We start from the raw sequence: 22,366 nt of genomic DNA on the forward strand, positions 1-22,366 counted from the left end.
ATACTGTTTTAACTCTGTATTTTAACCTTATATCAATTTTGCTGCGTGGTTTTTATCCTGGTTGTGCTTTTTATACTATATTTTGTATTTGTGCTTTTAACCTGTTGGTTGTTTTATGATGGTTTTAATTTTTGTGAACCGCCCAGAGAGGTTCGGCTATTGGGCGGTATAAAAATGTAATAAATAAATAAATAAATAAATAATGATAATGATCTAGAATTCAGACAAAGTGTCTCTGGGTCAGAAGGTGTAGTTTCAGGCCAGCTTGATTACTGATACTGAGACTACTTTTTAAAAGCCGCCATGCAGGGCTCCATACTGGTTTCCTGTCAAAGGTACCCACAGCTCTTGGTTTGCCCCCCCCCCCCCAAGTGCTGTGCATTGCAAGCATCTTGTTTGGGGAGCAAACAGCAGTGCCTTCTTTTCCAGGAGATGATGTACATGTGGAATGGATTTACAGTCCTGGGCAAGCGACAGGAGCTTCTCGAGGGGACTCTAGACACCCTGATGCGGGCCGAGAAAAAGCTGCAAGAGGCACCAGGTAACATGTTGGTCTCATGGAAATTACAGAGTGGCAGGTGGGTGGGTAGAAGCATCCACAATTGTGCTTAAAGTAGTCTTGCTTGAGTTCTTGCCACAAAGGGCGCTGTCAGACAGAGGACTCCTAGCGCTACCAGTCAAAAGACTTTGTGCAGCTCTTCCGCCTTTTCCGTCTTAATGGATTTGCCGTGGTAAGACAAAAGACAGAAGAAACTCTGAGAAAACAGGGCTATAAACAGCCAGCGTCTGGATGTCTTGTAAAATTCTTTGAACGTGGCTGTACCATAAAAGCCTTATCTGGAAGCACCCATAATTTTTCCATGTAAGTCACGTGTGCTGCAGTCTGGGCACAATATTTAGAGATGTGTAGAAGTGGAGTAGTAATAGGTGTGTTGGTCTAAGCCAGTGGTTCCCAAATTTTCTCAGGTAACCACCCCCTTGGTTCCACAGATTCATGCCCAGTGCCCCCTGGGATTCCAATGGGGTCGGGGAGGGAGGGGAGAGGGGTTAATGGCGGCGGCAAACCCCGCACCAAGGAGTGCCCGGAGGGGCCAAAATGCTGCTGCAAGAGAACGCATGTGCTTAAAAAGCAAGTCAATCACAGCAGTATCCTAACTTAATTTTTTTAAAAAAAACAACTCAATTTTTTTGCAAACCTCTGCTAGGAGGAGGCATTCTGAGGAGGGCCTTAGATGATGAGAGTAGTATGTTTGGGTAGGGTCATGCTGGGAGAGGCGCTCCATCAGCCTGAGTTGTCCGGAGCCATGCTGCCAGCAAGATCCTCCTCAATCCACACATGTATTAATACCGTTTAAGAAGAGTCGTTTTAACAGTGAATTGAAATGTTTTAAAAGCACCAAAACGCTAATGAAGAGACATACCCTGCTTGGTGTGCCCCGCCACACCGGCTGCAAACAGAGGCGTTCGCTCTCTTTTCCCTCCCTCCCTCGGCAAGCCTGGGGCGGGTGCTTCCCATTTAAAGGGCCCATGCTCCTCTGGAACCCGCTGGTCTGGGTGCCCAGGCTAAGCAGTGGCGGTGGCGGCCGGGCAGAGGAGCTGAGAATGAAAAAGGGGCCGTGCTGCACGCGGCCCCTTTAAATGGGAAGAACCCACTGCGGGCTTGACGAGGGAAAAGAGAGCGAACGCCTCTGTTTTGCAGCCGGCATGGCGGGGCACACCAAGCTGGGTATGTCTCTTCATTAGGGTTTTGGTGCTTTTGAAACATTTCAATTCACCGTTAAAAGGACTGTTCTTAAACGGTATTAATACATGTGTGGATTCTTCCCCTGTATGGCTTGGGACCAAACTATCTTTTCCCATAAATGTGTCCCTGGGTTTTAAGACCTTCTGGAGAGGCGCTTCTCGGAAAAGACCACCTCAAGCGCCCCCCTGCCGCTCCTTTGCCTCTTAGCGCCCCCTACCCACCCACCCCAAGGGGGCTGTACCACCCACTTTGGGAACCACTAGTCTAAGTGGTCAATATGCTAAAAGTCTCAAGTCCTTGCTAGAAACTGCCGTTATGTCCTGTTTTTGCAAGGTGTGGCTGTTCTGCCTCACAAGCAACTTTGCGATATGTTATGGGCGGCAGGGCATTTATGTGAAGAAAGACCCTGGGCTCCCTTCTTAGCTGTGTGTGCAGAACAAGGGAACTGTCTGTTACATCTGCAATATGGACGCATGCCTTGCCAAGGATCCCTTAAAGGGAAATGGGGATAGGGCAGTAGCTGTTTCGCCTGGCTCATCTCTCTCTTGTGATTTTTCTTTCCACCTCCCCCAATACCCTCAGCCAGTGAGTACCAGGTAGATGACCAATGTCTGGTGCTACTCCTCAAAGGCCTAGTCCTCAAGCACTTGCACAATTCGGCAGAGGCTGAGGCCTGCTTCAGTGCTGTTCAAGGCAGGTGAGATGCCCTTAATCTCCCAGTTTCTTTCTTTTTTTTATATATCCCAGACTTCTTTGTACCATTCTTCTATTTGACAATCCCAGTTCCTGGCAATTATTAATCTAGCTGCAGTTAATAAATTGTTTATTAATCCTTTACTATTTTGTGTACATTTAACCCCTTCATGTATTGATAACAGTGCTGTCCTTGGCCCTAACTTAACCTTCCATCCCATTATATCAGTTATCTCTTTGAAAACCATTTGCCAAAACCTCTGAAGCTCCCAAGTTCTTTGGTGGATGACATAAGGCTTTGGAATGGGGTGGGGGAGAGGAGGAAGATTTGGGGTTGGTGAATGAGCTCCCCTCACCCCCAGCTTTGCCTTAATCTGATTCAATTTCTGTAATAATTTTCCACTGAGAACATGGTTCAGTTTGGCCTGGCTGTCAGAGCATCATAAAATCCTTAATGCGCTTACCTGTCTACGTACCTACCTGCTTTCCTCTACAAATACCACACTCTGGTTCCCATTTGCATGCCACTTCATAATTAGCTTCCCATACATCCTGTATCAACTCAAGTTTATCACATTCTCAACATGAGGACCACTCGTTCTCCAGCCCCCAAACGCCCCCATGTTCTTCTCATTTGCTTGTCTGCCTATCTGCTTGCAGTGAAAAGAAGATCCGGTATGATCATTACTTGGTACCCAACGCGCTACTGGAGTTGAGCCTGCTGTACGTGGCACAAGGCCGGGGCGAAGAGGCTGTGCAGTTGCTTCGCAGGGCCAAGTAAGTGAACACCCAACCTATCCCAAGATGCTCTGCTTTGAAGGAAGAGGGAGGAAGCGTGCCCAGTTGTACAGCGGGCAATTATCTGCAGCATATCAGAAACGCCCTGGAAGGAGTGTTGCCTAGCCCCCAAAATATTTGGGTTCCTCTGAAACAATAACTTTCCTGTGTATCTTTTTAGAGCAGCCTTCCCCCATCTTTCACCCCCCCCGCCCCAGATGTATTGGATTGCAATACCCATGATTCTCATGCAGCAAGGGCCTTTGTTCCCAGATTGGGGAAGTCTGTTTTAGAGTAGTCTTTGCATAGGTTTGGATGGCATCACTTCTCCTTCATAGTTGTTGCAGTTCTGAACTAAGTTGGTAACAGATATTGGCATAAGTCACCTCCTCCCACATCTTGGTCCTTTTCACGAACTCTGGATCCAACACTTTCTGCTCAGACAAAACAAAAATGAATGCAGAATTGCTTAATTTACACGAATTAAGTCATTCTGAATGTTGTATTCTGAATCTGATAGGGAGATTTTAATTAAATCTGGATTCGATTTTTGATGTTGAGTGGTAAAAGAGCGGGAGGTGATGGGGCCATTCACATGATATGACAGTGCACCGTGGGTTATTTAACTCACACCCAGCATGTGGAGGGTGTGTGCGGCCGCTATTTTGAGCATGCAACTCCCGCTTGAGGCTTGTTGTGTCGTGTGAACCCTGCGACTGTGGGTTATGTGAGGGCTGAATAACCCTCATGTAACCTCATTTAACTGCTTTTAAATTACATATTAGGGGTGTGCACGGACCCCCCGATCTGCCCCGCGGGCCGTTCCGAAAATTTCGGATCAAGCCCGCTCCGCCCATAGTCCGCTCCTCTTCACCGTGAAGCTCCAGCTCCGAATCGGAGCTCTGCAGTGGAGGGGAGTGGCGCCAGGTAAGGTACCCCTCCCTCCTCTCCCTTACCTGCAGAGCCCGGTTAGGGACCAAGGGGGAGGGGGGCCTTACCTGCGTCCGTCGTTGGTCCCTCGGCTTCTTCAATTGAGCCCGCGGCTCAACCAGGAAGTCTAGGCCGCACTTGGAGGCAGTCTAGACCGCGGACGGAGGCAGGTAAGGGAGAGGAAGGGGGGGGGGGTTACCGGGCCCTGCCGCTGTCGCCGCATGGGTGACAGCCACAGCGGCAGGGCCCGGTAAACCCCACTTACTTTTCTTGCGGAGCTCCGGATCGAGGCAAAGGATCCGCCTTCACCTCGATCCTCTTCGCAACGCTCCGCCGGCCCCCCAATCCTCTTCGCCTCCGCTTTAAGGGGAGGCAAAGCACCCCGCTCCGCTTCTAATTCGCCGGTCCAATTAGAAGCGGAGCACATCCCTATTACATATTGTTTTAACTTGGATCATGCTTTAATTTGTTTTTAACGCTGCGTATTTATTGTTTTATACTGTATGTTTTTATCTGTACACCACTCTAAGATCTTAATGATATAGGGTGGGATATAAATGTTTTAAGTAAATAAATAAATAAATAACCTGTCATCTGTTTAGGGTTATGCGGAGGCTGTTTAGCCCTCACATAACCCAAACTTGCTGGGTTCACATGACCACGCTTGAGCTGGCATTGCGTATTCAACTTGGCTCTCTCCTAAGCCACAACAAGCCCCAGCATGTTGTCCAAACCCAGTCAATGGATAAGTAGCTAAGGGATGGCTAACAACCAATAGAGTCCATAAGGCAGCCAACACAAAACGTTTATTGCTCAAGCCACAGATCGTTGCAACGCATACGAAAGAAGCACTTTTGCGTGTGTCAGAAGAGCTTCTCTTTGAAAGACTATATAGTTAAGAAAAGTTCAAATAAAACACGCGTTGTACTCTACTGCATCACTCTGGTACCAAAATGGCACAGGCTGGAGAATGAAGCACAGTATATTTTAACTGGAATGTATACGCTACAGACAGTTAATGGCATTTTATACCTAGTGTCGAATCTCAGCTGTTTTATCTTTTATACACTTGGGGGCCTTTGTTTCAGGGGGGCTTGAAAACAATTTATGAATGATGAAATCCATCAGAGGAGCCTAAAGCAACACTGTCAAAGGCTGAGGGCTTCCGCATTCTGCTGTCCTGCAGCTAGCAGAAACCGAAGGAAATATGCAAAATAAGAAAATATAAGCCAAGTTGCTTGATTTACAACATCTATGCAGAGCATAGGATTTGGCTTTTCTTGATGCTTTAACCCTCACAGAACTTAAACATAAGGTTGCTTTAAGCAGCATTCCACACCATTCTAAAACAAGTTGAATAGAATATGTTAATACTTCTGGTGAATGGTATATGACAGCTGTTGAATCTCTTCTCCTAACAGGAATAACTACAAGAATTACTCGATGGAGTCACGAACACTGTTCCGGATCCATGCTGTGTTGTCTAAACTCAAGGCCAGCCAGGAAGAAAATGGTGCAGATGGAGCAAGCCCTTCCTAGGGAATAAAGCAATCCCTGCCTTCTGCTTTGAAAAAAGGAGGTGGACTGCTGTCCTTAGCACTTGAACCAAAGAGAGAACCTACCAAAATATAAGGATTTGGAATGATGCCTCCCTCCTTGGAGTGGGTGGGTGGTCTGTTGGTGGAATGTGTGGTCACCAGTTATGGCCATTGTTTATCAATCTAGCATTTGACACTTGGTGTATGGGAATGAATGTGATTTACCCAGCTGGATTTCAGTTCCCAAGACCAGGGAGAAACTTGAGAAATATTGCTTGCTAGTCAACGAAGTCGAAAGGAGCAGTTCCTCTGCATTAATCAATCTCCTCTCTCAGGGTCCTACAAATGAGGGCTAGGTTCTCTCTCCCTCTTTCTCCAGGTGCATCATAACTTGGCAATAGCTTGAAGATACTGGGCTCCCCTTGTACCTTTTGGTTTCATATTTAGTATTCATAGGCAAATCTTTATTTACTTTCCCTTTGCCTCCTGCCCTCCATGTCATTTTTGCATTCAACTTGAAAGTGCCAGTAATTTGGCAAAGACTCCCAGCTTTGGCTGGAAACTGAGATTATTTTAAGTGATGAAAACTTTACTCTTCCTGTGGCCTTCTCTTTTTCAAAAGTGCAGGGAGGTTGTTGTTGTTGTTTTTTTTTAAAAAAATGCTGTTCAGTCTTTATTTAAGGACTACATTTCCAAACACTGGAAAGAAAAAACAAGATGTTTACATGCACTTGGGGTGTGTGCAGGTGATCTTGGCACAGGTCCTTATAAGCAGGAAACAACTGATCGCCCTACTTGTACATGCAGCTGAGTGGATATTTTAAAGAGTGTTTAAAAAAATGAAACCAGCTCAAGTAGCAGCTGGGCCTAGATATTTCAGCATCAGCTGCAGGACAAGTGTGGACGTATCTCTTTGGTCATTCTGTTCAAAGGTCAGTGCTGCCCTAGTGTGTTGGGTTCTCTTGTTGACCATCCTGGCTAAAACAGCTGGTGGACTTACCTGAATTGGTACTTTTTAAGCCTGGGAATTCTACAAAGTCACTAGGGCATGCTAAGACCGTTCATGCATGTTTTATCCAACACCATTCCTTTGTAAGGAGGCAGATTTTGTGCCTGCATTGGTAGCTCTGTCTGCCCAGAACTCTTCTTGCCATACTTTTACTCAGGGTTGCTGCTTAAGAGATGTATGGAAACCCACATGAGAGAGAGCGAATTAGGTCAATGTGATTTAGTATTGCTCATTTTAAGCGCTCTTGTGGTATAAATGACTTTATCAAATTTAGGCATAGAGGCAGGGTAGAAAAGCAGAAAAGGGGCAACGTTTCGTGCACCCATGCTTTCCTACTGCATGGTCACCACGCTCACCTGCGGTCTGATCCCAGTTACACCCTTGTTAAAACTGTCCCTTGGGAAATCCCTTGCTATGGAGGAAAGCAGTTGCATGCTGAATCCATCCTCTCCTGCTTTTATTGGCTCTTTTCTTCCCTTCCTCTGTTTTCAGATAGTGAGCGGAATCTGGGTGGCAGTTTGTCCATTTCAAGTTGCAACAGCATTTGACCTAGTAGTATAAAGGGATTGGGCTCATCAATCATGAGCCAGATTACAACAGAGTGAAGTTTTGAGGACAGGAGTTGATCTCTTTTAACTAGTGATCACCATGACTTGCCCTTCCTGGAATATTCTAGTATAAGGCTTGCTCTCTGCTGCAACCTTCAGAAGAACAAGGCAGGGCCCTTCCTTGCTGCTGCAATGTTTTGGAATAATTTCAACTACCTGCTACTTTTGCTAAAGTGTGTGAACCCATACACAACCGTCTGCTTGATGAAGGTTATATATCGATTCCTTTGCAATCCTGTTCTATAAATGGCACGTTCCTCACAGTTTGCCTCATCTAAAGGCTAATTTCAACTGGACAAATAACCATCACAGGTTGTATGACTTGCTGTTAAAATGGAACAGGGTAGGGAACCTTGGCAAAACCCAGAACAGAAAAAGCTACGCCAAGGTACATATGCATATTGAGGTTTATGGTAGGCTATGGTATGCTGCCACATGGTAGTCTTAATGTAAATGCAGGCCTACCACAAGAGATGTTTTGCTAAGAATAAAGGAGAGTAGCAAACCGTGCGGCATGCTGCGATTACTCCATTTAAATGGCATCAACTCTGCCTCATCTGTGTTGTAGATTAAACTTCCAAAATAATGCCACGTATAGCCTTAGCTTAGCTGTTCTTTGCCTTATGTGGTTTCTGTAAAATCTTTGCTATATAATTCTCCTAAAACACTTGTAACTTAATCTCCAAACATGCATCTGCATGTATATTTCTACCCCTTCTCTTTGGGGAGTCTCACGAACTGAGACATAGCTCAGAAAGTGCCTCTTCCCCAAGCCACCTCTCTGGCCAATGACCAATCTGTAACAATACCCATCGACCCTAGTTCTAAACTACTTGTACCTCAACATAAGAAAAGCCATGTTAGATCAGACAAAGGGTCCATCTAGTTCAGCATTCTCTTCACACAGTGGCCAACCAGCTGTCCACAGGAAAGGCTCAAGCAGGACATGAGTGCAACAGCATCCACTTCCTCATGTTTCCTAGCAACTGGTTTACATAGGCCATACTGCTTTGGATACTGGAAGGAGCATCTCAGGACTAGTAGCCCTTTGAGAGCCTTCAACATGAATGTGTCCAATCCTCTTTTAAAGCCATCCAAATTGGTGGCCATCACTACACGTTGTGGAACATAGTTTAACTATGTGCTGTGTGAAGTACTTCCTTTTACCTGTCCTGACTCTCCAACCAATCAGCTTAATGGGATGACCCTGGGTTCTAGTATTATAAAAGGGGGAGAAAAATATTCCCCCTATCCACTTCCTCCACACCAGGCGTAATTTTGTACCCCTCCATCATGTCTCCTTAAAATCTTTTGCTCTAAGATAAACAATCCTAAATGTTGTAACCTTTCCTCAGGAGTTGCCTGATCATGTTAGTTGCCAAAAGACATGCAAAGTTTGTAAATGAACACCTGCAAAATTTTAATCAATGAGGAATGCTCAGATAGTTGATTTGTTGTGTCTCATTTTAGCTCTTTCCTGACAAGAATTTTTGAATTATCCCCAATTTTCATTAGTTAAATACATATTGCAGTAAATTCTCACTTCGTGTACAGTATCTGTAGATGGCTAACATAGTGGGAGATAGGGTTGGACCTTCTATGATAGGTAATTCAGTCGCGATGGGGGGTTGTTTTGCAACGTGAGATTAAAAAGGGAACATATACTGGAAGTAAAAAATGCCAAACAGGAACTAATTAGCAGTGTTTGTATTGAAAAAGAGCTCAGTCGATAGCCATGGCTGGTTTCAAGCACACACGGCCTGTTAAGCTGATTATTGAACTGAAATGGTTCTAAGACTTGGCTCAAGTCAGAGCCACCATTTCAGACTGAATTGCACCTTATGTGATGTTAGCAAGGAGAAGCTCTCCACCTCTTGACTAAGTTCCAATACACCTCATATAAGGAAAAACACACACACTGGCCTGGTTCAGACAACACGCTAAACCATGCTGCTTAACCACAAAATGGTTATGAGAGTGCCTTGGACTGCAAGAAGATCCAACCAGTCCATACTCCAGGAAATAAAGCCAGACTGCTCACTTGAGGGAATGGTATTAAAGGCAAAACTGAAGTACTTTGGCCACATAATGAGAAGACAGGACACTCTGGAGAAGAGGCTGATGCTAGGGAAAGTGGAAGGCAAAAGGAAGAGGGGCCGACCAAGGGCAAGAGGGATGGATGATATTCTGGAGGTGACAGACTTGACTTTGGGGGAGCTGGGGGTGGTGACGGCCGACAGAAAGCTCTGGCGTGGGCTGGTCCATGAAGTCACGAAGAGTCGGAAGCGACTGAACGAATAAACAACAAGGGTGACCATATGCAAAGGAGGACAGGGCTCCTGTATCTTTAACAGTTGCATAGAAAAGGGAATGTCAGCAGGTGTCATTTGTATATATGGAGAAATTCTGGCTTCATCACCAGTTAAAGCCGCAGGAGCTATACTAGAGTGACCAGATTTAAAAGAGGGCAGGGCACCTGCAGCTTTTTTTAAAACAATTTTTATTTGAATTTTATTACGCATACAATAATTACATTACATCAACTTAATATACCACAATAATAAAATTAAGAAACTAATTAAAATGATATAAAACTGTCTCGTGCCCCCCCCCCGCACCCTTATTCTCCTTTCCAAAATTGTAATGTATCCTGCAACGGTTTACTCACTTTCCCTTTTTTCAGGGCACCTGCAGCTTTATTGTGATGAAGAGGAAATTTCATCAGGTTCTCCATATATACAAATGACACCTGCTGAAACTCACTTTTCTATGCAACTGTTAAAAATACGGGAGTCCTGTCCTCCTTTTCGTATGGTCACCCTACCGAATGGAAAGGAGGACAGGGCTCCTGTATCTTTAACAGTTGTATACGAAAGGGAATTTCAGCAGGTGTCATTCGTACGCATGCAGCTGCTGCTGAAATTCCCTCTTCATCACAACAGTTAAAGCTGCAGGAGCCCTGCCCTCAAGGGCAGGGCTCCTGCAGCTTTAACCGTTGTGATGAAGAGGGAATTTCACCAGGTTCCCCATATATACAAATGACACCTGCTGAAATTCCCTTTTCTATGCAACTGTTAAAGATACAGGAGCCCTGTCCTCCTTTCCATAGGGTCACCCTATGCATTCCCTTAACCATTTTGTGGTTAAGCAGCATGGTTTAGCGTGTTGACTGAACCAGTCCAACGTGGCTGCAGCGTAAGCAAGGAACTAGGGGAAGGAGAGATTCCAGTTAAAAAAAAGGTTGGTTTGCTCAGTCACTGAATTACAGTTCAGTCTCTAATAAGAGCTCTAGTCAGAAATATTGGTTCTAACACTGGCAGATTTTAATTCAATGATTAAAAATATATGTAAAATAAAAAAAATAATGTATATAAGGGCCTTTGCTTTCATTTAACAAAATTAAAGGTATCCCCCACTCCCACCCAAGGAAGAGGATGGCTTTTACTACTCTCTATTAGGGAGAAAAAGCTAATTGGGGTAGTTCACAATTTAGGCTTGTAGCCACATGATTGCTGTAGCTGAAGAGGTGACTCTTTTACAGGCAACAGGATATTCGCTCATTCACAGGTGAGTAGGATTTGAATGTTGGCATGGTGGTGAGACACACCGCACCAATCTACCATTGTTCTTGGGACAGGCAAGGCCTGGTGGAAGAGGGCAATGGAACTGTTCTAAGTGATTGTCTGTGCATGGCCTATCCCCAATACAACGCTGGGAATATTAGCATCCATGCAAAGAGAAAAGGAACCTCAATTAGAGCACCCTTTGCTGATAACCGTGTTCAAGGACTCTGAGCAACTTGTTTCACTGGCAGAATCTAGTTCTCGTCTCTTTCTCCCTTTCCGTACGTCCACCAAGTTCACCTCTACATGAAGGTTGTTTTTTTACATGGAGATGTAATAGATCTATCCATCTCTACAGCTGAGCCACTAGAGGGAGGCAGATCACCATGTTATAAGCCTCTCTGGGTCTGCCCATAAAAGGGGAGCTTTTAACTCAATAGTTCAAAACAGAAAGGGCAGCACACAATCTTGGGTTTTTTCCGGTTTTCACACACTGCATGGACCTTTGCTGTTGCTCTTGCTAGAGCAGTGCAGTTGGAGAGTGCACTGCTAAGACAGTTCCAGTATGCTCTTGCTCAGTGGAAGGTGTTCAGTCAGCAACAGCCTTTCCCAGCAGCTCAGATAAACTGCCCATTTCAGCAGCTGCTGTCCCCAAGACGGGTAGTTTTAAAAACAGGTAAGCATTTGCAGGGAAAAGGGGGTCAATCTAGAGCCACAGCTGCTTATGTTTGGTAGAAGTGAATTTGGTTATGTGATAGAGAGAGCTGTGCTGGCTTTATGGCGCAAGAAACGTGTTCAATCCAGAGTCCCAAACCCTCCTCCCTGCTATCGCCCTAGAGACTGGAAAGTGCTGGCATAAAGATGAACAATGGAGTGGTAATCATAGAATAGCAGAGTTGGAAGGGACCTACAAGGCCATCTGAGTCCAATCCCCTGCTCAGTTTTGAGTTTTGGAAGATATGCCAAAACTCAAAACACACACATTACTAACTTCAGTGGCAGAAGCCCTTACCAATGGCATAGCTCTGTCCTCTAGTCCCACTCACAACACAAGTAGGGAAGTTTAAACTGATTAAACCTTAAATGAAGGGTAAAGGCAAAGAAACTTCAGGTTCATCCCTTTGGCCCACTTGAAGGATTTCCTGGTTCTGTCTGCCTTCATTCACAATTCGGATTGCCAGATTTAATAACCAACAGCATTCTTCTGCCTTTAATAGCTGCACAGAAGGAATAGTCAAGAGGAAGCTTTTCCCACTGCTACACAATGATGGAGAAGCTATGGCTGCAAAGATCCTATGCAAGTATTCGAGACACAAAATTCTTTTCTGAGTTGAATTTAATAATGTTAACGTATCAAATGCACCAAGCAAGGATCCAACTAAAGTCCTAGGTTGTAAGCCCATTGGGCAGGGCTCTTCTGGGTTTGTTTGAGATGGTTTAGCAGTAAAGCAGCACTTTCTGCAGCTGAAACTCTCCTCACGGCCTGAGTTCGATCCTAGCGGAAGCTGGTTTCAGGCAGCCGGCTCAGGTTGACTCAGCCTTCCATCCTCCCGAGGTCGGTAAAATGAGTACCCAGTTAGCTGGGGGAAAGGTAATAATGGCTGGGGAAGGCAACGGCAAACCACCCCGCTATAAGGCCTGCCAAGAAAACGTCAACGAAAGCTGGCGTCCCTCCAAGAGTCAGTAATGACTCAGTGCTTGCACGAGAGGTTCCTTTCCTTTCCTTGAGATGGTTCACCAATAATATAATGTACTGAGAGCAGCTATTTTTTTAAAAAAACACCATAAAAAAACAAGGTTAAAATTCCAGATATGTTTATTTAACTGCACGCAGCACTTCATCCAGCTAGTCAGTGGGAACAGAACTAGCTGAGGACACTGGGACAGAAAGAAGCCAAAGTTTGGAAGCATCATCGTCAGTATTCACTAGCAGAAAGTGTAAAGAATTCAGAGGCATGACCAAGGAAGGCATTTGTACGCAAAATCCATTTTCAGTATCCAATTTGGTCAAAAACAACCCAGAATATTCTGTTATGACCATAACATCCCTATTTGCAGAGTTGGGAACTGGTCTTAAAAGATCATCAGAATTGCAACAAATGCGCCGGGCCTTTAGGAACTATGTGGAGTCACAACTTGGAGGCTGCACTTATTTCAGAGACCGATGACCAACAGTCTATGTGACCGGGTGCAAGACTTCTGTCGCAACCGCCTCACCCTCTTTTTCTAGGGCTGAGGCAGCAGCATCAGCTGCTGCTGCTGCTCTTTCCATTGCTTTTTTGGCCAAGGTCTCTTCTCTCTGCTTCTTCTTCTGCAGTTTCAGCTCCTTCCGTCTAGTCTTCTCCATCTCCTGCACCATCTCTTGGAACTGGGTGCTGCGATGATCCAGGTTGTAGCCAAAGCGCTCACGGGCCTCGGCTAGTAGCCGCTCCCTCCGTTCTTTTTCTTCACGCTCCTTGGCCTTGCGCAGCTGCTTCTCCTGCTTCCAGTCTGCAATCATCTGGGGCATCTTGGCCATTTTTGCAGCAATGAGCTCCTCTCTGCAAAGAGAGCAACAATGAATGCCAAACACCTCTAGACTCCGAAAAGCTGGGAGGAACAAGACAGAGGCAGCCTTTGGATGCTTCTAGACATACTACTTTTACTTACTTTAAATTTATTCCCGCCTTAATCAAAACGTGAAATAAAATTTAAAAGCAGTGATAAAAACACCATCAATAAAACATACAAATAAGACTGTAGTAGAAGTTTGTTGTTTATTCATTCGGTCGTTTCCGACTCTTCGTGACTTCATGGACCAGCCCACGCCAGAGCTTTCTGTTGGCTGTCGCCACCCCCAGCTCCCCCAAGGTCAAGTCTGTCACCTCCAGAATATCATCCATCCCTCTTGCCCTTGGTCGGCCCCTCTTCCTTTTGCCTTCCACTTTCCCTAGCATCAGCCTCTTCTCCAGGGTATCCTGTCTTCTCATTATGTGGCCAAAGTACTTCAGTTTTGCCTTTAACACCATTCCCTCAAGTGAGCAGTCTGGCTTTATTTCCTGGAGTATGGACTGGTTTGATCTTCTTGCAGTCCAAGGCACTCTCAGAATTTTCCTCCAACACCACAGTTCAAAAGCATTTATCTTCCTTCGCTCAGCTTTTCTTATGGTCCAGCTCTCGCAGCCATAGGTTACTACGGGGAATACCATTGATACTTGCCCTGAAATTGAAACGATTTGGGGTGGGTGGGTTGGTCCAGCATGGCCAAAGAATTCCAGAAGCTAGGGCTGTGCATGGATCCCCCGATCCGCAAATTGCGCATTAGGCCCGCTCCATCCCGCCTCAATCTGCCTAGGGTCCGCTCCGCTCCTCTGCGGAGCTTCGGCTCTGAAATGGAGCTCCACAATGGCGGGGGGCGGCGCCAGGTAAGGCCCCCTCCCTCCTCCCACTTACCTGCATCCGTCCCGGCCCATTGCCAGCTTCACTAGAGCCCGCGGCTCAACCAGGAACTGTAGGCCCTGCTTGCGGCCTACACTTCTGGGTTGAGCCACGGGTTCTAGTGAAGCCAGCAACGGGCTGCGACGGACCAGGTAAGACCCCCCCTTACCTGGCTCTGTCGCCGTCGCCGCATGGGCGGCAGCGGCAGGGCCATGTAAACCCCCTTACCTTTTTTGCGGAGCTCCGGATCGAGGCGAAGGATCCACCTTCACCTCAATCCACTCTGCTGCTCCCCCGATCCTCTTCGCCTCCGCCTTAAGGGGAGGCGAAGCACCCCGATCCGCTTCTGCTTCTCTGGTCCGAGGAGAAGCGGAGCACAGCCCTACCAGAAGCCACACAGCTGCCAACCACTTCTGGCCTTCCTCCCAACATTGGAGCTAGAGACTCAAACCTTGACCAAAATCTTATCTCAGCATGACAGGACAAGTTGGAGAAATGACATTTGGCTACATTTCCCTATGAATAGAGAACACCATTACCTGAGAGGATGAGAGGCATGGATGGAAAATAAGGTATGGCCACAATGCTGGAGGGCTACATTAGCAGTAAGTCTGGACTGTGAGGGTCTGATGCTGACTTGCAGTTAAGAGGTTGGGCTGGATGATCCTTTGGTGTCTTCCCCATTGGATTGTCATCTTATCATGGGTAGCAGTCACTGAGTCACAATATCCTCAGTATATGAATGCAATCCTTTTTAAAAGGATTATTTTTTTTGGCTAGTGATCATCAATGCACTTTACTGCAATAAGCACTGTATAAAAAGGATGCATGTGCTTCCTCTTCCTATCTACTGCCAATTTTTAGTGTGCACTGTTCATTCCCTCCCCTGATGTGCATTACAATACCAACTCTCATCCACTGCTCTCCTGTCTAGCCACCTGATTGAAAGAGTCTCCTGCAGTTCTTCCATCTGCTTTGCCTTTACTATCCTGGATACTTTAGCACCGGCTACCAACATGGTAGAGTTCCACAGCTCACTCCACTCCTGCCTTTCTCTTGGATCTTTTTCCAATTCCACAGCTGTGAAGTTAGCCTCAGAACATAAGGCAAAAGAGTGTGTTGAATATTTCCAAAGTTCACTAGCTGATCTACACCGATGTTCTGCCTCTGTCTCACATCTCTGGGATCATCATGGTTACTCTCTGATTATAAACCTGTAGCAAGCAGCACTGAGACATTTTGCTGGGCCCTGTCAAAGTTTGCATTTCTTTGGGCCACACATTTCTGAATTGTATGACACAAGGCCCCTTGCAATGTCAGACAGGATGCCTCCCCCCACAACCTCTCTACTAGTGTGCTCCCAAACTAATTGAAATGACCCTGGTTATAACGCCTAAAAGGAGGGGACTCTGAATACATAAAATCCAAAAATACTGTACAAACGTTTCCAAATATCTAGAGATTGCAGGTATCTCCTCCTCCCATTTTTTCCTTATTCCATATACACACACACATATATATATATATATATATATATATATATATATATATCGAACGCTGGTCTGATAAGATTTGGAAACTAGCTTTAAATGATAAGTTGACACAACATAGCAGGTTAGCAAGAGGAGAAATAACATCAGACACATTTGTGGAAAACTGGTTGGACTTCTTCACATTTATTAATGTGAACCTAGACCCCCAATGACTCAGGAATCCTTTTGGTCAGAGGTTCTAACTTAACCTGCATCTTTTTCTGTACCAAGTGCTTACTGAAGGAATGAACACCCATGCTTTTTTATAATAGTGCTGCGGGAACATTTATATTGTTGTTGAGTGTTTTCCTTTAAAGCAGCAGTTTCTGCAGCTGAAACTCTCCCCATGGCCTGAGTTCGATCCCAGCGGAAGCTGGTTCTCAGGCAGCTGGCTCGGGTCGACTCAGCCTTCCATCCTCCCGAGGTCGGTAAAATGAGTACCCAGTTAACTCTGGGGGAAAGGAAATAACAGCCAGGGAAGGCAATGGCAAACCACCCCGCTGGGGGAAGGTAATAATGGCCGGGGAAGACAATGGCAAACCACCCCGCTGGGGAAAGGTAATAATGGCCGGGGAAGGCAACGGCAAACCACCCCGCTGGGGAAAGGTAATAATGGCCGGGGAAGGCAACGGCAAACCACCCCGCTATAAGGCCTGCCAAGAAAACGTCAACGAAAGCCGGCGTCCCTCCAAGAGTCAGCAATGACTCAGTGCTTGCACGGGAGGTTCCTTTCCTTTTCCTTACTTGAAAATCAATAAAACACACACACACACACACATATATACACACAATGCATTCAGATTTAATTTGGGTGTCTCCTCCTACACCAAATTTGGTACCTTGATCTATTCTTCTGGTTGCCTCTGTTCAAATGCCTCCTGCCTCATACGCCCCAACACATTCACACGTGAAAACAGGGACACGTGTATTTCTAACATCTCTATCTCCCTGCCTGAAATGCTCACACTCACACACACACACACACACACACACACACACCCTCCCTGCCCCGTTACACACTGCTGTTGTCTCTCTTCTCTGCAGTAGCCCGACGTGTTGTTTACACACACACACGAAGCACGGGTCGAAGAATTGCAGTTGAATTCGAAGCGCATTTGCAGTTGAATTCGAAGCGCATTTGCCGTTGAATTCGAAGCGCATTTGCCGTTGAATTCGAAGCGCATTTGCCGTTGAATTCGAAGCGCATTTGCCGTTGAATTCGAAGCGCATTTGCCGTTGAATTCGAAGCGCATTTGCAGTTGAATTCGAAGCGCATTTGCCGTTGAATTCGAAGCGCATTTGCCGTTGAATTCGAAGCGCATTTGCCGTTGAATTCGAAGCGCATTTGCAGTTGAATTCGAAGCGCATTTGCAGTTGAATTCGAAGCGCATTTGCTCGTTCAGGATAACTCCAGCCATGCTCGACGCATCCTTTGAAGCAAATCCCATTAAACGCGGGGAAATGACTTCTCCCCCCCCCCAAAGAAACCGGCGCAGGGTTATTGTTTTTTTTACCAGGAAGACCTCTAATACAGCCTTTCTCAACCTGGGGCGCTCCAGATGTGTTGGACTACAACTCCCAGAATGCCCCTGGCTGGGGCATTCTGGGAGTTGTAGTCCAACACATCTGGAGCGCCCCAGGTTGAGAAAGGCTGTTCTAATAGAAGCCGCCCCTCGTAAAAGAGGGCCAGCTAGACGCCCCCCACCCCCCCACCCCACCCCCCAAAAAGCAATACTTTCCGGGGCCCCAGCCTCGCCTCTCTCACCTCTGGCGCTTCTTCGCTTCGGCCGCCTGCTCCTTTTCCTCAAGCGCCGCCTCCATTTCCCTCAGCGGCGGGTGCCAGGTCCTTTCCTCAGCTTCCATCTCTTGGAGTCGCTCCGGCGTGGGCCAGAGGTGGGCCGGATCGACGCCAGAGGCCGCGCCATAACGCCCGAACAACTTGGCCTTGTAGGCCGCCGTCAACTGGAAGGCCGGCGTTTGAGGGTCGGCAGGGTCCGGCAGGTATACCCCGCCAAGCTGCCGCCGCAGCGGCCGCGCGTTATAAAACCGGACCCCCGCAAGCGCCAGCCGACTTCCACGAGCCGCCATCTTGGAAACAGGCGCCCCCCAGCGCTATAAAAGCCGCCATCTTGGAGTCAGGCTCCTCCCCTATGGGCGGTGCCATCTTGAATCGGGCGGCATGAACGCCGCCATTTTGGAGTCACGGCCTCGCTGCTGCTATAGTAACGGGCGCCTCCATTTTGGGCTCGTACGTCATCGCGCAAGGGGGGTCGCCCAGAGATGGTGAGGAAGTTTCATCGTAGAGATAGAAAGTTTAGAGTGATGCACGCACGAGTGACTTTTGAGTTCGATTTGGGATTTTCATTTTATTTATTTATTTATTTAATTTGTTAAATTTATATACCGACCCATAGCCGAAGCTCTCTTATTTATTTATTTATTTATTTATTTATTTATTTATTAATTACATTTCTATACCGCCCAATAGCCGGAGCTCTCTGGGCGGTTCACAAAAATTAAAACCATTCAACAGTATAAAACCATAATATAAAATATTATATTATATTTTCCACCATTCGAGTAAACAAAAAGAAAAGAAAAAGCACACGTGCGTCTTCAATCAGCTTGAGAGCTGGGGTGGGGGTGGCAATTTAATGGGATTTACTTTTGCTGCAACCCAATGTGTGTTATTTATTTATTTATTTATTTATTTATTACATTTTTATACCGCCCAATAGCCGAAGCTCTCTGGGCAGTTCACAAAAATTAAAACCACAATAAAACAACCAACAGGTTAAAAGCCCCTTACGCCTGGAACGCTCTTCCAGAACATTTGAGAACTACAAGTTCAATTGCAGCTTTTAAAGCTCAGCTCAAAACTTTTCTTTTTCCTAAAGCTTTTAAAACTTGATTTTGCTCTGACTTTTATACTGTTAGTTTTACTCTACCCTGTGCCTGTTTGGTGCATTCTCTTCCCCTCCTTATTGTTTTATTATGATTTTATTAGAATGTAAGCCTATGCGGCAGGGTTTTGCTATTTTATTGTTTTACTCTGTACAGCACCATGTACATTGATGGCGCTATATAAATAAATAATAATAATAATAATAATAATAGTATAAAAAGCTGTATTTAATGATAATAATAATAATAATAATAATAATGATAATAATTGTATTTCTTACCCACCTCTCCATTTTGATTGAGGCGGGGAACAGCAGTAAGTATAAAATACATAAAATACTGATTAAAAACATAGTATACATTGTTAAAACATCCTAAAAGCACCCTAAAATTCCACTGGGTAGGCCTGCCGGAAGAGATCAGTCTTTATAGCTTTCTTAAATGCTAAAAGACTGTTAAGTTTATGAGTCTCCTCCAGCAGGCTATTCCTCAGTCTGGGAGCAGCAGAGAAGGTCCTCTGAGTAATACCTGTCAGCCTAGTTTTGACTGCCTGGAATAGATTCTTCCCAGAGGACCTGAGTGTGCGGGGCAGATTGTACGGGAGAAGGCGATCCCGCAGGTAGCCTGGACCCAAACCATGTAGGGCTTTAAAGATAATTAGAAAGGAAGGAAAGGAACCTCTCGTGCAAGCACTTGAGTGCTGACTCTTCGCTGACATTTTCTTGGCAGGCCTTATAGCGGGGTGGTTTGCCGTTGCCTTCCCCGGCCGTTATTACCTTTCCCCCAGCTAGCTGGGTACGTATTTTACCGACCTCGGAAGGATTGAAGGCTGAGTCGACCTGAGCCGGCTGCCTGAGAACCAGCTTCCGCTGGAATCGAACTCAGGCCGTGGGGAGAGTTTCAGCTGCAGAAACTGCCGCTTACCACTCTGCGCGGGTCTTTTAAAGGTGATAACCAACACTTTATACTTCACCTGGAAACTAATTGGCAGCCAGTGGAGTGATTTTAATGTTGGGGTAATATGCTCACCCCTAGATGAGTGACCAACCTGGCTGCCCTATTTTGAACTAGTTTAAGTTTCCGAACTAGGTACAGTGGTAGCACTATGTACAGCGCATTGCAGAAGTCAAGCCTTGAGGTTACCAGCACGTGCACAACTGTCTTTAGGTCTTCCGACTCTAGGAAGGGGCGCAGCTGGCGTATCAGCCGAAGCTGATAGTAGGCACTTCTGGCCGTCACATCTGTCTGGGCTGTCATTTGGAGCGACGGATCCAGGAGCACCCCCAAGCCGCAAACGCAGGAGGAGAGTGTAACCCCATCCACAACTGGTTGACACACCTTCAAACCCAGGTTGCGACCTTTGACAGCAAGCACCTCTGTCTTGTCTGAATTCAGCTTTGGTTTATTCTTCCTCATCCAGCCCATTACTGCCTCTAAGCATTCATTCAGAGCAGACACACTATTTTTGTGTGCCTTTTGCTGTACTGTCTGATTTCAACACGACCGTGTGATAATTTCAGTTGATTCTTGAGGACTTGTTAACCAAATTATTTCGCTCGAAATATCCGGATAATATATCCTATTATGTAATCGCTTTATTACCTGTCCCCATCTTGATAACACCACGCGTGCACAGTACGTAATGCAAACACCATGGAGACCTGGGTCTGTGGCCAGACCTACATCTTCTTGTGTCAAAGCAGGAAATAACACTATGAAAGCGGAATATGGAATGTGGATTGTGCCCCAACAGTTATCAGTGCACTTCAATACTGCTATAAAGCATTCGTGTAGATCTATCCTGTGGTGCTATATTTCGGTGGGGCTGTGAGTCCATTCTGGTATCAGCCAGGCCTCTAAAGGGGCTATCCAAGGTGCTGAATCTATTTTTGGAGGATGATGGTGGTTGCTATCAGCACCTTTGATAGTTCCTTTAGAGTTCTGGCTGAAACCCCATATGGATTTCAGCCTCCACTCTATTTCACCAAAAAAGGTGCAAAGATATGATAATACTTGAAGCTTTTATTTGAGGGTTGCTGTAAATCACTGTGTGTTCACCCTGCCAGCCCTCGTTTGAAATGTGTAGATTATAATACAGCGTGGTGGTAATCTCCATCCCTGCTCTGCAGAATGAGGATGTTAGCAGTAGACTACCAGGGCAACCCTATATGTTTACTCAGGAGTTAGTCCCACCAATGGTGAGTGTGTATAGGATTGCAATCTCCATTGCATCATCAAAAATTGCTGAAGCTCAGTTCCCCTTTCTTCTATCCCCACCCTGCAATATGGGGATTAAACAGTTCAATATTTCCTTACATCTATGTTTGGTCCCCATGGCAATAACAGCGGATGCCTCCATTTTAGGATTATACATCATTGTGAGGAGAGTCTGCCAAGCGATGGTGAATGGAAGACAAAACAGTTTGACGAGGGTACCATAGAAACGGGAAGTGAAGACGAAAATGGGCAATAAAAAGACAATAATAGTCAAAGTTGGGCGGTGGAACTAGGAAAACTATGCTGGAAATAGGAATCAGCAGTAATGACTAGAAATGGTTAAGGAAAGCTTGCATCCAGAAACCGTAGGAAAAATAAACAGTAAGATGTTATATGATGCTTTTGAGTGTTCAAAGTACAGCTGTGAGATTTCAATCGGGACAGGTAGAAATCCAGAAAGTAATCTTTCAGTAATTCTTGGAATGGAGTTGCAGCAATTTGGAAAGCTTCACTTTTTGAATTTCTGCCGATTACAGACTGTTAAAAGCACAGGAGCCCCATCAGGAAAAAAATAGAATGGAAAACCTACCTAGCAGCTGAGTACATGGGGTGTCTTCTATTTTTTCTTCAGTGCTCATGATGAGGACATTATTATTATTATTATTATTATTATTATTATTATTATTATTATTTATTTATTTATTTATTTATTTATATAGCACCATCTATGTACATGGTGCTGTACAGAGTAAAACAGTAAATAGCAGGACCCTGCCGCATAGGCTTACATTCTATTAAAATCATAGTAAAGCTATAAGGAGGGGAAGAGAATGCAAACAGGCACTGGGTAGGGTAAACAGGCACAGGGTAGGGTAAAACTAACAGTATAAAGTCCAAACAGCATCAGGTTTTAAAAGCTTTAGGAAAAAGAAAAGTTTTTAGCTGAGCTTTAAAAGCTGCGATTGAACTTGTGGATCTCAGATGTTCTGGAAGAGCGTTCCAGGCGTAAGGGGCAGCAGAAGAAAATGGATGAAGCCGAGCAAGGGAAGTAGAGACCCTTGGGCAGGCGAGAAACATGGCATCAGAGGAGCGAAGAGCACGAGCGGGGCAATAATGTGAGATGAGAGAGGAGAGATAGGAAGGAGCTAGACCGTGAAAAGCTTTGAAGGTCAACAGGAGAAGTTTATATTGGATTCTGAAGTGAATTGGAAGCCAATGAAGAGATTTCAGAAGTGGAGTAACATGGTCAGAGCAGCGAGCCAAGAAGATGATCTTAGCGGCAGAGTGGTGGACAGAAACCAACGGACTGATGTGAGAAGAAGGAAGGCCAGAGAGAAGAAGGTTGCAGTAGTCCAGCCGAGAAATAACCAGTGCATGAACAAGCGTCTTGGCAGAAGAGAGAGACAAAAATGATCGAATCCTGGCAATATTATA

The 22,366-nt window shown here is 45.6% G+C and overlaps 2 protein-coding genes across 2 annotated transcripts in view; one reads left to right on the top strand and one right to left on the bottom strand.

The window, feature by feature from the left end:
- LOC134393900 (tetratricopeptide repeat protein 39A-like) overlaps positions 1–5,748 on the top strand; it is a 42,227-nt gene extending 36,479 nt beyond the window's left edge. The window contains exons 16-19 of the mRNA XM_063118930.1: positions 430–541; positions 2,327–2,441; positions 3,098–3,214; positions 5,566–5,748. Of these exons, the coding sequence (XP_062975000.1) occupies positions 430–541; positions 2,327–2,441; positions 3,098–3,214; positions 5,566–5,683 (462 nt within the window). The 3' untranslated portion in view covers positions 5,684–5,748. The remainder of the gene's footprint in view (positions 1–429; positions 542–2,326; positions 2,442–3,097; positions 3,215–5,565) is intronic.
- Positions 5,749–12,660: 6,912 nt separating this feature from the next.
- GADD45GIP1 (GADD45G interacting protein 1) lies at positions 12,661–17,929 on the bottom strand. Its single transcript, XM_063119127.1, has 2 exons — positions 17,577–17,929; positions 12,661–13,402 (listed from the first exon to the last, which is right to left on the bottom strand). Exons 1-2 carry the CDS (start codon positions 17,897–17,899, stop codon positions 13,039–13,041), a joined length of 687 nt encoding a protein of 228 aa, XP_062975197.1. The 5' UTR covers positions 17,900–17,929; the 3' UTR covers positions 12,661–13,038.
- Positions 17,930–22,366: the final 4,437 nt, after the last annotated feature.

Source organism: Elgaria multicarinata, chromosome 3 (genome assembly GCF_023053635.1).
Source record: "Elgaria multicarinata webbii isolate HBS135686 ecotype San Diego chromosome 3, rElgMul1.1.pri, whole genome shotgun sequence".
Lineage (NCBI taxonomy): Eukaryota > Metazoa > Chordata > Lepidosauria > Squamata > Anguidae > Elgaria > Elgaria multicarinata.